We start from the raw sequence: 17,837 nt of genomic DNA on the forward strand, positions 1-17,837 counted from the left end.
GTCCCTCTTCCATCATATTGTTTTCCTTGCCCTGCTCTCTATTCTCTTTATCATCTACGTTCCTTTTTTCTTCCTCCTTCCTTCCAATACATGCTTTTATTCTTGTTGTTTATCTGTTCTACTTCTACATTGTTTTTCTTTTCTTTTTATTTCCCTACTTGACTTTCCCTGCCTCTGTTTCTCGCTTACCAGATAGCTCTCTCTATTCTCTGATCATCTACGTTCCTTTTTTCTTCCTCCTTCCTTCCAATACATGCTTTTACTGTTGTTGTTTATCTGTTCTACTTCTACATTGTTTTTCTTTTCTTTTTATTTCCCTACTTGACTGTTTCCCTGCCTCTGTTTCTCGCTTACCAGATAGCTCTCTCTATTCTCTTACCATCTACGTTCCTTTTTTCTTCCTCCTTCCTTCCAATACATGCCTTTACTGTTGTTTATCTGTTCTAATTCTACATTTTTATTTTTTTTTATTTCCCTACTTACTGTTTCCCTGTTTCTCTGTTTCTCGCTTACCAGATTACTCACAAACATTTCCACCTCTTCCTCATTTACCTTCCTCTTCATCCCTCATTTCATTTGCCTTCCTCTTCATCCCTCATTTCATTTACCTTCCTCCTCATCCTTACTCATCCACTACACAACGTTCTCGGAGGAAAGTATGTTGAATGTGATAAGTATACCTACAGCTGTTTCCCTGCCCGTCGCATACTCCGTGTCTTACCAAATGCTCACACAAATTGTTATCTTCCCTCATTTATCTTCCTTCGCATTTCGTTTTCATCCACTGCACAGCGTTCTCAGAGGAAGCATGTTTAGTATGACGTGTACAGGTTTTGAACAAGTAAAGAACTGGGTTTGTACTATGCCTGAGGGAAAAAGTATGTTCAGTGTGATGCGTACAGGTGTTGGACAGGTGAAGGAGAGCTGGAAATGTATGTGCCCGAGGGAGAGACGCCATCAGGGGAGGGATATGCGCCTTGAGGGACACCTGGCTTGCTTCCTTCCTTGCTTTACCTGTCCTACTTACACCTGTCTGTCGCCCAGCTGTTCGCCTCGCCTGTCTGCGTGTTGTTGTTATTGTTCATGTTGTTGTGTTATTCACTACACTTGCGTCGGTGTCCTGTTGGCCGACTTCTCTCTTTTTTTATCTTTTTAACTTTTTATTATTTTTTTATATCTGGTAACATCACTTTCTCCTCCATGTGTCTTGTTTACTGTTTATTTTCACATGCATTACTAACTTTTTTTTTTCCCTCCTTCCTCCAGTCTATCTGTATTTTCTCATGCTTTTTTTCCGTCAGCTTTTTCCTGGTTGTCTCATGTCCTTTTTTTTTGTCATAACTTTTTTTTCCTGTTTGTTTACTCTGTAATTTTACATGCCTATTTTTTTTCAGTCCCAATTTTTCCCTATTTTTTTTTTTCCAACTTCAGCCTTTGTTTACTGTCACTAGCTGTTTCCTTCTTCCAGTCTCTTGTCTTACCCTGTTTACGTTCGTTATCTCTTGTTTACCTCTTGCTCAGTGTTAATTTTATCCTTATTTCATTTACCTTCACATTTCGTATTTATCCCAACCACTATTCCACTATATGCCGCCTTTCATCAGCTGTTTCCCTCCTCCAGTCTCTTATCTTTCCCTGTTTACCCTCGTTATCTCTTGTTCACCTCTTCCCTAGTTTAATTCTATCTCTTTTTCATTACATTTACCTTCACAATTCGCTTTTAATCCACTCTTTGTTTGCTGTCACTTGTCACTGTTTCCCTCCTGTAGTCCCTTGTCCACCTGGCAGTCTGTTTACACCCTCATCCAGTCTGTTGGTCTTGTTTACTTATCCCAGTGTTACTTTTATCTTTACCTTCATGTCTTTTTCATCCAATCCAGTATTTCTCGCCTCACTAGCTGTTTCCCTCCTCCAGTCCCTTGTCCACCTGGCAGTCTGTTTACACCCTCACCCCGTCTGTCTGTCTTGTTTACCTGTCCCGGTGTTTGCCCGTTACCTGCAGCGGCGGATCTAGTGCTTCAGCCAGCTCTTGAAAATGGTAGTAGTGTGTTTGTCCTGCTCTTCCTCCTCCTCCTCCTATTGCTGCAGTGCGCGATAGTTTCCACCTGCTTGTCTCTCCGCTGTTTCCCTGTTTAATTATTATTTTTCCGGGTGTAGAATGTAGGAGAGAGAGAGAAAAGGAATAGGATATGCGATTTATATCATCCACTGTTGGCTTATTTTCTGGTTATTTTTATTTACACCATCTTCGCGCACACTATTCAGTACCACGCTTACCTACAGAGAAAATGAATCGAATATGCTGCTACGATTCTCCACTGTTAGTTTATATCCCGTCTTTATTTCTCTATATACACAATTTACTTAGACTATTAAACACTGTTGCTATTTGTCTGTTTTCAGTGGCATTTTATATTACCAAGACCCCTAGAAATGAGTCCTCTCCACGGGCCCCCTTGCATAAAATTTCCTTTCAATTATTAAACACTGGTAAACCTAAGTAGACTATAGAGGCGATAATAAGAACCTCTGCTATAGAATCTTTGTCTGCTAGGGATTTTTCGAGAGGTGTAAAGTCTACGGTATTTTCTCGCCTTGTTCTTTCTCCCAACGCGACAAAAAACTCTTGGTTCGTTGCACATCATTATTCAGTGTCGTCATCATTCACCTTCGCATACACACACACACGGTTTCTCGTCGAGTTAATAGTAGAAGAGAAAGACGTGCTTGTGTGCGTGTGTATGTGTGTGTGTGTGTGTGTGTGTGTGTGTGTGTGATGGTTTGAATCTATTAATGAACAATAATTTTTTTTTTTTGCGTATGCTGTTTTTACTGATGCTACTCCTTTTGCCACTACTACTACTACTACTACTACTACTACTACTACTACTACTACTACTACCACCACTACCACCACCATTAGCATTAACTTTCTGCCCGTCGTCCGTTTGCTCGCTATAAATTTCATCACACGAATTTATTTGGCGAGAAACGCGATCAGAAGGGTCAAGGCTGCACACACACACACACACACACACACACACACACCGTAATGCGACTCCTAATTAATTTTCCGTTTGCTTACTCGTTCTCTTGGTAAGGTTGGTTATGGATGACTTGTTGACTTGGTAATAGGCGGTGGCTGAGTGGTTAGCGTGCGGGCCCTGCATTCACCGCGTGCTGGACGACACGGGTTCGAATCCGCACGCTACCACCTGGGATTTTTCAGTCACCGCCGAGTGGCCTAAGACTACCCACATGCTGTCCTGAAGACCACCCATCAACCCGGACTTTAGAGGAAACCGTCCAAGTGAATCAAGAATGAGTTCCGGGTGGCAGCATGAGCCAAGAATAAATGGCGCCACTATAAAAATTGACCGCCATGACGGGCTTGATCCGACCACCAGGCCCTTGAAGAAAGCCTACCGGCGCAGGCTAACACGTAAAAAAAAAAAAAAAAAAAAAAAAAAAAAAAATAGTAGTAGTAGTAGTAGTATTGGGGACTTTGTCTTCTCTTTTCCCCCATTTCTTCTCTCCTTATATGCTTTTTACCCTTTCTTTTTAAATTTCCACCTCATTGAAACCCAGCTTACCTATCTACCTATCCCACCTTCTCTTCTCCCTTTCTAACTTCCTTTATTCATTCCTTCCTGCCTTCCTTCCCTTTCCTTCCCTTCTTATCCCATCCCTTCCATTCCCTTCCCTTCCTTTTCTTCCTATCTCATACCTTATATCTATCTTTCTGCCCATTCACACATTCATACCTACCTACTTACCTACCTTACTTACCTTCCCTCCTACATACTTACCTATCTACTATCCCTTCCATCCTTCCCATCTCTCCTTCCTCTCTGTTTACCCAGTTTCCCACGAGTATTATGAGAAAACACCCCCGGGAAAATAATAATATGTAAAGATAACAATAATAGTGACGCGAAAAATGAGGCTTAAAGTAAAGGTAAAATCCAGGAAGAATAACAGGCGGAGAAAACACGCCGAGCAATAAGAGGAATGACAGGTGATAATGAAGCTGCTCCCCCTCCTCCCCCCTACCTGTGTGAAAAATAAGGGTGGAAAAAATGGCAGGTTAATGAATGAATAGTGACGGTGGTGATTATAAAGGCTGGGAGAATGGGGGAATATTATTAAGAAAAGGGAGATTATTATTATGTGTGAGAGGAACATTTTTGGAACCTTGAACCTGGTTAAAAATACTGGTGGAAAAAAAAATTAATGAATATATGGATGGATGATGATGATTATAAAGGCTGAAAGAATGGGGGAATATTAAGAAAAGGGAGGTTATTATTATGTGTGAAAGGTACATTTTTGGAACCTTGAACCTAAAAAAAAATAAGAGGGGAAAAAATATCAGATTAATGAATGAATGAATGAATGAATGAATGAATGAATGGTGGTAATTATAAAGGCTGGAAGAATAGGGGAATATTAAGAAAAGAGGGACTATATTTATGCATGATAGGAACACTTTTGGAACCTTGAACCTAAAAAAAAAACTTCTATAAAAAAAGATCCAAAAGTAAAAAAAAAAAAAAAAGTGATGATTATAATTGCTGGAAGAATGGGGGAGTATCATTAGAAAGGGGAACTATTAGTATGTATGAGAGGAACATTTTTGGAATCTTGTAACAAAAAAAACATTCCTGAAAAAAAAAGATAATAAAAAAGTAAAAAAAGAAGTGATCATATAGACTAGGAAAAATGGGAAAATATTAATATGTATGAGATTGTATTTATAAAGGGTAGGAAAAAGGGAGAATGTTATTATGCATGAGAGGAAATTGTCTGAAACCTTGAACCAAAAAAAAAAAAATTGTAAATAATTATCAAAAAATTAAAAATGATGAAAATAGATTGCTGACTATTTTTAAAGACAAGTTGAATGAGGAAAGAAAGGAAAATGTAAACTATTGATAGAATAAGAGGAAATATAGAAGTGGAGAAAAATAAGTTAGAAAAAATAATAGTATAATGAATGATGATTATGTATACACCCATTCAGTGTGGAAAATTGGGCATTAGCAGAAAATTTATATATTCATGAATTTGAAGAGAAAAATAAGCCTAAAAATAAAGAACAAAATGAATGTATAGGGATTTTAAACACAGCCACCTTAAAACAAAAGAAAATGGTAAAAATATTAATACTGAAAATGAATGAAAAAATAAGGAAAAATTGTAAAAGCAATAAAAATAAATATTGTGGAAAAATAAAAATGAATGCATATAATTACCAACAAAATTATGTTAATGAATGGTAATTATTTATAAAGACCAGTTTAACGAAATACGAAAAAAAAAAAGTGGAGAAATTGTTACCAGAGAAAAAAAGAACAGGAAAAAATGTTGACATGCAAAATAATAAGGCAGAGAAATATATATACCATTTGAATGGATGATAATTATAGACGGGAAAAAAAAAGGAGGGATGAGAAGAAAAAAAAAGTGAAAAATAAAATAGAAACAGGAAAAATGGATGACTGAAAAAATAATGGAAGAAAATGAATAGTGGAATTGATGATAATTACAGACGGAGAAAAAAGGAGGAATAAGAAAGAAAAAAAAGAGTAGTGTCGAATAATGTGTGAGGAAATAATAAAAAAACAGGAAAAATAGATGACTGGAAGCTAATAATGGAAGAAAAAATTAATTAAATGGATGGAAATTATAAAGACTGATTCAACGAAATAAAAAAATAGGGAAAATTAACAGGAGCAGCGAATAGCAGGCTTTCTTTTATTATTGTTTCCTTTGTTGTGCCCTTGAGCCGTCTCCTTTCTTGTAAAAAAAAAAAAGGAAAGAACTTAGACAAATGCAAAGTAATACAAGGAAGAAATATATAAACCAGTGGAATTGACGCTAATTATAAGGACGGGCCAAATGGAGGGGAAAAAAAAAAGGGAGGGAGGATAAGAGGAGAATTTCTGCCGCCGTGAACTAAAAAAAGACAAAAGGCGTATAAGAAGATTGCTAATGACAGGTGGAGGCGAGGCTTAGGACAGGTAAATACTGCAGCTTACCTGGCCAGAAGGATCCCAGATTATTTTTAGACGTTTGGGCTTTTGTATGTCATATTTTTCTTTCCTTTCGTTCCTTTTATTTATTTTTTTATTTTTTATTCTGTTTCTTGTGTAAAAGTTTCGTTAGTGTTGTGTTTGGGTATGTTTATTTTTTCTTCTCGTTTCTTTCATTTTTATTTTATTTAGTCCATTGTCTTGTGTTAAAATTTCGTTGTTGAAGTTATTATCATTACTATTATGTTTATTCGTCTTTCTTCTTCTCTTACTTCTTTTCCTTCTTCTTCTTCTTCTTCTTCTTCTTTCACTGCTTTAACTACAAGATCAACAATTACTACTACTACTTCTTTTTTCTTCTACTACTACTACTACTACTACTACTACTACTACTACTACTACTACTACTACTACTATTACCACCACCATCACCACCGCCACTACTACTACTACTACTACTACTACTACTACAATTTTTCTCCCTTTCTCAGCATTCCTTCATTATCATCATTATTTATCTTCTCATACAACTCTTGTTTATTCACTGTTTGTCTCGCCCTGTTTCGGAAGTGGAGATAAAAACAAACAAAGAAGGTAAAAAAGAACTAATTTAGATTACGCTGATATCACAAACAACTGCCAACACACACACTCTCTCTCTCTCTCTCTCTCTCTCTCTCTCTCTCTCTCTCTCTCTCTCTCTCTCTCTGCGCAGCTAATTTACTCGACTGTCAAAGGAAAAAAAGGAAGGAAAGTAAAGGAAAAAAAAGTTAGCTATGCTGCTGTGATTAACGTCCTACAGAGAGAGAGAGAGAGAGAGAGAGAGAATTTCAAGTCACTGTGGAATTCTTTTTTTTTTCCTATTTTTTTGTATATTTTTCTTTCGTCATTGCCATGTGAGCGACGCAACAACAACAACAACAACAGCGACGATCTTGACCCCTCACGTTCCCGTCTCGTTGCTATGGAAGAGGAGGAGGAGGAGGAGGAGGAGGATAAACATAGCCAGACTTCTCCTCCTCCTCCTCCATCATCATCAGCATTCCTCCTCCTCCTCTCCCCTCTTTCCTTCTCTTTTTATCCTATTTTTCCTCCTTTCCCTCTCCCCCTTCCTTTCTTCTCTCTGATCCTTCTCTTCCCTCTCCTCCTCCTCTTCCTCCTCCTCCCCTCTTTCCTTCTCTTTTTATCCTATTTTTCCTCCTCCTTTCCCTCTCTCCCTTCCTTTCTCCCCTCTTCCTTTCTTCTCTCTTATCTCCTTCTCTTCCCTCTCCTCCTCTTCTCCCCTCATTCCTTCCCTTAATCCTATTTTTTCCTTTCTCTCCCTCTCCTTCCTTCCCTCTCTCCCTTCTTTCTTCTCTGCCCTCCTTTTCTCCCCTCTTCTTTTCTCGGCTCTCCCCTTCCTCTCCTCCCTCTCTTTCTTCCTCGCCTTCCCCTTCCTTCTCTTTCATCCTCCCCACACCCCGTCTTCCTCTCTTGTATTCTTTCCTTCCCTCTTTCGTAACGACCTCCCTCCGCTTCCTCCTCCTCCTCTTCCTCCTCCTCCTCTTCCTCCTCTTCCTCCTGCTCCTCCTCCTCCTCCTCCTCCTCGTCCAGACACGCAAGGGAAGCTTACAGTCTCTGCTGCATATTTTCGCACACACACACACACACACACACACACACACACACACACACACACACACACACACACACACTGGGAATAGCTGGAATAGTAGTAGTTGTAGGGCAGTAGTAGTAATAGTAGTAGTAGTTGTAGTAGTAATAGTAGTAGTAGTAGTAGTAGTAGTAGTAGTAGTAGTGAAATCTTGGTGTCACACTATAATATCCCTTGACAACCACAGCCTCACTTTCCTTTGTGTGTGTGTGTGTGTGTGTGTGTGTGTGTGTGTGTGTGTGTGTGTGTGAAGGGTTTGGCTTCCTCTTTTTGGTATTGGTTCTTGCTATTCAAGGAGGAGTTTATTTTTATATTTATCTTCGCTTCGTTTCTTATTTTATTTTATTTTCTTTGTTGTGTTAACGGACGAAGCAAAAGGAAAAATTAATAGAAGTGATGTTAATATGCTTTTTTTTATGTATAATTTGTATTGACACTGAATTTTAAGCAGTTTTATCACGGCAGAAATTTATAAACGTAGAGAGGAAGATGAAATAAAAAAAGGAAAAAAAATAACAGGAAGCCGCACGAGAGATGTAAAAAAAAATGGAAGGCATGTTTATTTTTTTTCTTTGTGTGTGTGTGTGTGTGTGTGTGTGTGTGTGTGTGTGTGTGTGTGTGTGTGTGTGTCCGTCCGTCCGTGCGTGCGTGCTTTTAATATCAGAAGGAAGATCCTGAGGAAGGAAAAAAACAAGGAATATATGAATTAACTCCTGCGTGGCATTAATTCCCGACACTTTCTTTTTCTTTGTTATTATTATTTTTTTGTGCTCTGAAGCGGAAATGGGTGTGTGTGCAGAGAGAGAGAGAGAGAGAGAGAGAGAGAGAGAGAGAGAGAGAGAGAGAGAGAGAATGCCGTACTCGGTCATTGTCAGTGGTGCCCCAAATGAGGGAAACGGGAGGAGGAGGTAGGTAGGTAGGTAGGTAGGTAGGTAGGTAGGTAGGTAATGGTTGTGTATTGCATGGTCACTTACCTTCGACACCTTCCATATTTTTTTTCTTTTTTTTTAGTACTCGATCACAGAAGGCAAGGGCGTGAGGGAAGGAGGGAGGAAACGAAGGAAGGAGGGGGAAGAGGGAGGAAGGAGGGTTGGAGGTAGGGAGGACGCTTATATGGTTGCAAGGATTGATGATGGAGGAGGAGGAGAAGGAAGGAGGAGGAGGAGGAGGAGGAATATGTAAGGTGGATGGTGTGTGTGTGTGTGTGTGTGTGTGTGTGTGTGTGTGAATTCACACACACACACACACACACACACAGGAAGGGGATGGGGGGGAATGTGTGCGTGATTGTGAATTCAGGTGAGGAGTGTGTAGGTGAGGGGAGGGGGGCACGTAACACACACACACACACACACACACACACACACACACACACACACACACACACACACACACACACACACGAGCAATTAGACCATTTATATCAGTGAAAAAAGTATTTGAAGTTTACTCAGCCCATATTTAGAGGGGCTGCAAGAGGAGGAGGAAGAGGAGGAGGAGGAATGTTAAGTGCTGGGTCAGTATGGGGATAGGGCAGGAAAGGAGGAGGAGGAGGAGGAGGAGGAGGAGGAGGGGGGGAGGTCTGGGATTATAGGAAGAGAAGTTTATTTCATTTATTTATTTAGTATTTTCTCTTAGTCATAATAATCATCTTGAGAGAGAGAGAGAGAGAGAGAGACAACAAAGACAGCCATTCACCCTTCTAAGAGGCCTACCATTACCTTTGCCCATATTCCTAATCTCCATACCTCCTCCTCCTCCCCCCCCTTTTTTTTCTCATTTATATACGAGTATTGTTTTGTTTAGACTTAGATCTTTATTTACCCTCATAACTTTGTGCCTCGTCTCTCCCTACCTCCTCTCTCCCTCTCCCTCCTCCTCCTCCTCCTCCTCCTCTTTCTTCCTCTCCTCTTTCCTCCCCTCTCTTCCTCCTCTCAATGGCTCTCGTTCTTCATCTCTTTCCTCTCCCCCCTTTTATTCCCTCATATCCATTCACATACCCATAAAGTAAACAAGTGTATTATTGTGTGGCCTCTCTCTCTCTCTCTCTCTCTCTCTCTCTCTCTCTCTCTCTCTCTCTCTCTCTCTCTCTCTCTCTCTCTCTCTCTCTCTCTCTCTCTCTCTCTCTCTCTCTCTCTCTCTCTCTCTCATTTCAATTCAAGGTAGACTGAATCATTCTCACACTTTTTTCCCAGTTTGTCTTCATTTGTTTCTTAGAATTACCCGCCCTCTTTCTCCCCCTTACTCCTCCTCCTCCTCCTGTAGCTTGGGACCAACGAGTATAAATCACTTATTCACAACACGTGGAATGCCTTTAGGGATAAACTCTTGGAAGAAGTATAAAGAAGAACAGTCCCCATAAAATCTAGGAGCGTGAATGACCACATTAGTCAGGACAGTATATATTAAAGGAAAGTATATTATTATTACTACCTTGGTGAAAGAAGATGGCATTTTTAAAGCTTGTGAATTTTGTTACTGATACAGCCTTATAGCTTCTTTTCCTTTTTCTTCTTCCTTCTTTTTCATCTTCATCGTCGTTTTTGTCTTCCCTATCTTCATCATCACCATCTTCTCCCTCATCATCTTCCTCTTCTTTTCCTTCTTCCTCCTCCTCTTCATCTTTTCCTTCTTCCTCCTCCTCTTCATCTTTTCCTTCTTCCTCCTCCTCTTCATCTTTTTCTTTTTCTTCATCTTTTTCTTTGTCATCTTCCCTATCATCTTCTCTCACGCTTGTCAATCACCTCAAGAGTTTGTCGAAGGGTATGGAACGTTCTTGAGCTCACGTAACAGCCTGTACTTTAATTGGTGTGTTCTGCAGGTCACTGATATACCTGAAGACTAATGTATTAAATCACTAAAGCAGACATCCACCTCCTCTTCCTCTCTGGTGCCTGTCCTTCCATGTTTCCTCCTCCTCCAACACTCCTGAGACTCACTTAAACTTTTTCAAGAGTGGGTAAGTGCTCTCCCCCCTCATCTGTACCCCCCACCCTCTCTCCCCCTCTTGTCTCCACTTCCATCCCCACCCACCCTTCTCCCCCTTCGCCTACCCCCTCCCTCCTCTTGTCCCTCCCCTTCTCTCTCCCCTCATCACCTCCAAACCGACTTCCACCCCGCGCAGCCCTCCCCACCACTCCTTACACTCCACCTCAACCCACTCCTAGAAACCCCTCTCAAGATGTATACCCTCTCACGAACCCCTCTCCTCTCTCCCTCCTTCTCCCCATCCCCTCTCCTCTCTCCCCTCTTGTTCCCTCTATCACTACACCCCAGTTCTCTTTCTTCCCTCCTTCACTACACACCCCAGCAAGCTTTCTCTCTTCTCTCCCTTTCCTCCCTCCTTACTACACACCACAGCAAGCTCTCCCTTTTCTCTTCCTTTCCTCCCTTTATCACTTCACCCCAACTAACTTTCCCTTCTCTCATTCCTCTTTTCTTCATCTTCCTTTTCATCTACTGCTCCTCCTTCCCTCTCTACATCTCTATCTAACTCTCCCTCTTTTCCTCTCTCTCCTCCCCTTTTATTAGTGGTAGTAAAACAATAACCTGTAAGCTATAACCCATTCCCAACCCCATCACTCCTCTTGGTAGCATCTCCCCAACCCTATTTGCATCGATAACCCCACCCCACCCCACGTCACCCCATGCAACACTTAACATGACCTTCCTCTTTCACCCCTTTTTCCTCCAGCATCCTTTTCCCATACATCTTGCAGCCATATAACTCCTTTTTTCTCTCCTCCTCTTCCTCTCTCTCTTCCTCTTCAGTCAGTCTTCCCCCATATCGTAATTTTCCCAACCTCATAACTTGGTCGATGTATTCAGTGTTATTTAGTTGTTTTTTCATGTCTAAGTGTGATGTGGGTTATTTTTGTTGTTTTTGTTGTTCTACTACTTCTTCATCTTATTGTTATACTACTACTTCTTGTACTGCTACTACTATTACTACTACTACTTACTTACTTATCACTACTACGAAGAACAACAACCCCAGTCCATATCATCTCTCCTTCATACAGTAAGGTCTAACGTAACCTAACCTAACCTAACCACTTGTTTTTCCCTTCCCCTTGCAGTCGGACCGCCCGGTGATGCTGCCCCGACGGCCCACCATCATGGGACCTTATGGGTGAGTACGGCAGGGTCAAGCTAGGTCAGATCGGGTCACCCCCTCTGCAGGTCGGGGCGTCAAAATAAAAAGGTTGCCACTTACTGTAGGTTATAGCAAGTACTTCAACCAAGACCATTATTACCACAACCTTTTCTTACCACCACCACCACCACCATGAACACAATTTCCCTTTATCATCACCATTTTCTACCATCTACACAAAAATCCCCCCCCCCCCAACCCCTCCCCATTTTTTTAAATTCCCCAAATCAAGTTCTTGAGTCGACCATCAACCACGACCATCATTACCACAACCTTTTCACCACCACAACCCTCTATCGTCACCATTTTCTACCATCACCACCACAACTCTTTATCCCCCCCCCCCCCCCCCCTTCCACCACCACCACCACCACCACCCCCAACCATTGTCAACACAGCCCGCTTTTCACCACCACCACCACCACCATGACCTACCCACCTACCTACCCACCTACCTTGCTTAAATCAGTGGGACAGGTAATGAAGCTGGTTTAGGTGTATAGGTTGTGTACGTAGGTGTTGTTTTCACACACCACACCACACCACACCACACTACACTACACCGCACACCACACCACATCACACCACACCACACACACCACACCACACCACACCACACCACACACACCACACCACACTGCTCCACACCACACCACACCATACCATACCGTACCACACCATACCACACCACACCACATCACACCCACACACACACATACACCACACAAAATAATACATTTCATTTTCATTCCCAGATAAAGAATAGATAATTTTGTTAATTGTGACATAACAAAAAATGATAATTACCTACCTGCAAAGTATTTTTAATTGACTGAAAAAAAGTATATTTATTGATTATTCATAACATAATTGTCCTGCACATTGTTATTAGGTGAATATTATTAAAAATGCACATTATCATTATTATTATTATTATTATTATTATTATTATTATTATTATTATTATTATTATTATTATTATTATTGATGCTTCCATTATTGTATGTCCCAGTCCCTTTATATTAGTTGAGTTATTGTTATTGACATTTATATTGTTATGTTCGTAAATTAATCAATAAAATCAATCAGTGAGTCAATCATTTAGTCAGTCAGCAAGTCAGTCAGTCTTTTGATGAGTTTAATTGATTAGCCAGTTAGTAAGTCAGTATTCAGCCTTGCAATCTTGTAGTGAGTCAGTGAAGTGAGCCTCAGTGAGTCAGTCAGTAATTCAATGAGTCAGTTAGTCAGTGAGTCAGGCTGAGGTAATGGGGTGGGTGGGACAACCAAGGCGGCAGTCCGGGCCCCACCTCGGCTTCTCCCTCCTTACCCCCCTTCCCCACCCTCAGTAGCTCCCTCCACCAGCGTTGCCAAATTATCGTACTCATCGCATTGCATTGTCGTATTTTCTGAGCGATAACTATAGCAAAAAACACAAAAATCATCAATAAATAACAGTTTTAACGCTAAATTTAATATTCTATCGTTGTTTGTGTGGTTGCAGCAGTCTTAGAGCCTAAAAATGATAAATGCAATGTTCAGAGTACGACAGTTTGGCAACGCTGCCCTCCACCTCTATCCTTCCCTCAACCCCCCAACCTCACCCCTTACTTTCCTACCTTCAACTCATACATCGCCCCCCTCGTTATCTACCTTGCTCCATTACCCCTTGACATCCATTGACAGCCTCCCCCCCCCTCAGCAACACCCCCACCACATCAGTACCCTTCCATTCATCCACATCCCCACCATACCCACACAGTCACACCTCCTCCACATCTTTCCTTATCTCACCACCCCTTCTAAATCGTACCACGTCAATATCCACTTCAACCCATCTATCCACATACTATCTGCAACTTCTATCCACTCTCTTACCACCCCTTCACATCCCATCCACCTGTCCATCCACCTCTATCCACTCTCTTATCACCCTTTCCTTCTTAACATAACATCCCATTCCTTCATCCACCCACTCCATCTCACAACTTAGCACCCCTTCATACCCACATCCATCCACCTAAACATACACACATACCCTTCAACATCTATCCACTCATCACCCCTTTAAAAGCCTTACCCATCAACCTACCTGTCCATTTACCTGCACACACAACCTTCCTCTCCCTCTCTTCCCCACTCCTCATGCTGTCCCTCACCCACCCTCCCTCCATTTCCTCCCATCCCCCCATCTCCCCTCCCACCCCCACCCCCTTTGTATAACGTGTGTTTTTGGTCAATGGGAACGCTTGGCAAGGTATGTGTGCGTGTGTGTGTCCGCGCTAACGCCCCCCTCCCTCCCGCAGGCCCTACTCGCGCGCGGGGGCAGATATCTTATGGTATGTGGCTAAACGACTTGACTTGATTCGCTGGAGGTGTTGCTCTAGTGTTAATGTTACTGGTATACTGTTTCTACTCTATAACTACTACCACTATTGCTACTTCTGATACTGATACTACTACTACTACTACCACCACTGATACTATTACTACTACTATTCCTGTGACTTCAATATTATTTCTACTACTGATTCTGCTCCTACTACTACTGTTATTATTATTATTATTATTATTATTATTATTATTATTATTATTATTATTATTATTATTGATGTTAAACTACTTTTATTACTACTACTACTCATTACTTCAATATTTCTACTACTAATTATATTCCTACTACTACTACTACTACTACTACTACTATTGTTTATTATTATTATTTGTTGGTGTTATACTACTAATAAAAAAAAATAGTATTGCTGCTACTACTCCTAAGACCCATATATTATTACTATTACTGGTGCTGCTCTTACTACTACTACTACTACTACTACTACTACTACTACTACTTATTATTATTATTATTATTATGATTATTATTATTATTATTATTATTGTTATTTTTTATTACTGTGTACTAAATTCTTGTTTCTTTCTACTTCTGTCTTCTCTTCCTTATTCTCTCGCAACTGAGGATTAAATTTATAGGGAAATGATTTCGCCACCACTTTTTTTTTTTTTTTTTCATGATGTTACTACTTTTTTTCATGAGCCGCTGCTGCCCCAAAACGGTCTCATAACGTCACATTCAGTAACTTGTAGATTCATTTTTAACCCCTTACCCAACGACCTCTCCATCATCCTTCTCCCTCCCTCCCTTTCTTCTAATCCCTACCCCACTTCAAGACAATCCTCTCCCTCTATCATCCTTCTCCCTCCCTCCCTCCTCCCTCCCTTTCTTCTAATCCCTATCCCACTTCAAGACACTCCTATCATCATTTTCCCTCCCTCCCTCCCTTTCTTCTAATCCCTATCCCACTTCAAGACACTCCTCTCCCTCTATCATCCTTCTCCCTCCCTCCCTCCTCCCTCCTTTTCTTCTAATCCCTATCCCACTTCAAGACACTCCTCTCCCTCTATCATCCTTCTCCCTCCCTCCCTCCTCCCTCCCTTTCTTCTAATCCCTATCCCACTTCAAGACACTCCTATCATCATTTTCTCTCCCTCCCTCCTTCTCCCAAATATCCCTTCCATTCCTTTTTCCACTTTGCATTTATTTTCTCCTTTTTATTTTTCTCCTTTCGTATTTGATATCCCTTTCCTTTCTCCTCTTTATTGTTTTACCTCATTCATCTATTCTCTTATCGCCATCCTTCTGGTTCCTTATTTCCATCCTGCTCCCCTTCCCTTCCCTTCCTGTTACTCCTCTCCATCTCATTCTCCTTACTCTCCCTTCCTTGTTCCACTCCCCTCACCCTATTTTGTTCCCTTTTACTGATTTCTTATTTCTCTTGCTCCTCCTCTTTCCATTACTCTCATTGGCTATCTATCTACACTTTCCTCCCTCTCTTTCCCCTTTCCTATCATTATCTTTAGTGTCTTTTCTTACTTCCTCTTGTTCTTTGCATTTCTCTGCTTTCCGCTCTTTTCTTCCTCCTCTATTCCCCTCCCTTCTCCCTCAATCCTTTTATCTCCTCTCCTTTCATCTCTCCTTCCTCCTCCTCCTCCTCCTCCTCTGTTAACATGGAAACACAAATGGAGGTTCATGTTCGGTTACTTTTTTGGGAATATACTTTTTTTTCTGAATTATTAACTGGACTAAAGTTCATCTCATTTTCCCCCTCCTCCTCCTGTTCTTCCTATTCCTCCTCCTCTTTCTATTCAACCCAACCTCTCTGTACTCTTTAAAAGCAGCTGTCCTCTTCCTCCTCCTCTTCCTCTTCCTCCTCCTCCTCCTCCTCTTCCCCTTGATTTACCTAAAAGTCTCTCTCCTCCTCTTTATCAGATTCCCCTCAAAATTCCTCTCCTCCACCCTCTCCTTTCCTCCTCATACTTATCCTCTTCTGAAACCCATTAAAAGCTCTTCCCTCCTTTTTGCAGACTCCATAAAGCCCTCCTCCTCCTCCTCCTCCTCCTCCTCCTCCTCCTCCTCCTCCTCCTCCTCCCCGCAGACGCCTTGTTGCTGTCATTTTTGCTCTGCCTTCCCCTGCCAAGCCGCTTTTCACACACACACACACACACACACACACACACACACACACACACACACACACACACACACACACACACACACACACACACACACACACACACACAAGGTCCATTTCCTGTACACAATCTCTCCTAAGGCCTTTGTTTTATTATTTCTTTAGAGAATTCTGTTAGGCCTTGTGTTCCTCTCCCTCTCTTTACTTCTCCCTCCTTTTCTCTTCTCATTTTTCTCACCTTACTATGACCTCTTCTTTCTTTCTTTCCTTCCTTCCTCTTCCTCCATTTCTTTCCTTCTTCCTCATATTATTTTTATCTTTCTAATTTCTTTCATATGTCTTGTTATATCCTATTCTCTTGTTTCTCTCTTTCCTTCTTTCCTCTTACTCCTCCCTCCTTTTCTTTTCTTCCTCATTTTTTTCTCTTTTCTTTCAATATCTTATGCTTTGCTCCTCATGTCTTTTCGTTCTCTTTCCATCCTTTCTCCTTTTCTCTCCTTCCTCATATATTTTTTTCTCATTGCTTTCAACTTTTTCCTTCGTTCTCATGTCTTTGTCCCCTTCCCTGTTCCTGTCTTCTTTCCTTTTTATGTCTTTCTCTGCCTCCTTACTTCCTCCTTTCTCCTTGTTCCTCTCCTCTTCCCCTTTACTCCCTTCTCTCTCCATCCTGGTTTTTCTCTTCCTTCTCATTACTTTCATCTTTTTCTTTTCTTTGCCTCCCTTGTTTTGCTTTGTCCTCTTCATCCCTTCCTTCTTCCTCTCTCCTTTCCCTTTATGCCTTATTTTCTCCTTTTCTGTTCCTTGTTCGTTTTTCTTTTCTTTTTTTCATGTCCTCTCCTTCCCTTGTCTTGTCTCAATCTTTTCCTACCTCTCCCCTTGCTTCTCTCTCTCTCCTTCACCTTACTTTTCCCTCCTCCTTCATTTCCATCCATTTATTTTATTTATGTATCCTTGTTGCTTTCACCGCCTCTCATGCTCTTCCTTCTCTCTTTAGTATTCTCCCATCCTCCATTCTGCCCCTCCTTCATCCTAACACTACAGCTCTCCCTCCCTCCTTCCTTTCTTCCCTCCTCCCTTCCTCCCTCCCTCCCTTCCCTCTCTCCTTCCTTCCTTCCTTCCCTCCCTCCCTTTCTCCTTCCCTCCCTCCCTCCCACTGTTCCTAAATCATGGGACCCAACACTTTTTTTTTTTTTTTTTTTTAACAGATAGTCTCACTTATTGTGCCATGATCTGCTCCTCCACTTCTGTAGTAGTTTGTGATAATACTTAAGTGTGTGTCGGACTTGAGAGAAAGCAAGCCCCATGTAGTAGTGTCTTTACTGTCCTTACTGGTGTCCTCTGGTTGATAAGGTGTTAGAATTGATATATGCAATAGGGGGACCTTCCATGCTGCTGAATATCTAGGGGGCAGCACTGTAATCCAATTCCTCTGTCTCAAGGCAAGCAAATCAACTCAAAGGCTTGTATTCTCAAATGCTTTCGGCTCTCATGAGTGTCAGGTTCTC

At 41.3% G+C, this 17,837-nt stretch overlaps 1 protein-coding gene across 4 annotated transcripts in view; it reads left to right on the plus strand.

Moving 5' to 3' along the window:
• LOC126995592 (uncharacterized) overlaps positions 1-17,837 on the plus strand; it is an 86,927-nt gene that overhangs the window by 32,994 nt on the left and 36,096 nt on the right. For 3 of the 4 annotated variants that reach the window (XM_050855276.1, XM_050855278.1, XM_050855279.1), the window contains exons 4-5: positions 11,769-11,821; positions 14,149-14,181. In XM_050855276.1, the coding sequence (XP_050711233.1) occupies positions 11,769-11,821; positions 14,149-14,181 (86 nt within the window). The remainder of the gene's footprint in view (positions 1-11,768; positions 11,822-14,148; positions 14,182-17,837) is intronic. The other variant, XM_050855277.1, reaches the window with a different exon arrangement.

Source organism: Eriocheir sinensis, chromosome 8, assembly GCF_024679095.1.
Source record: "Eriocheir sinensis breed Jianghai 21 chromosome 8, ASM2467909v1, whole genome shotgun sequence".
NCBI lineage: Eukaryota > Metazoa > Arthropoda > Malacostraca > Decapoda > Varunidae > Eriocheir > Eriocheir sinensis.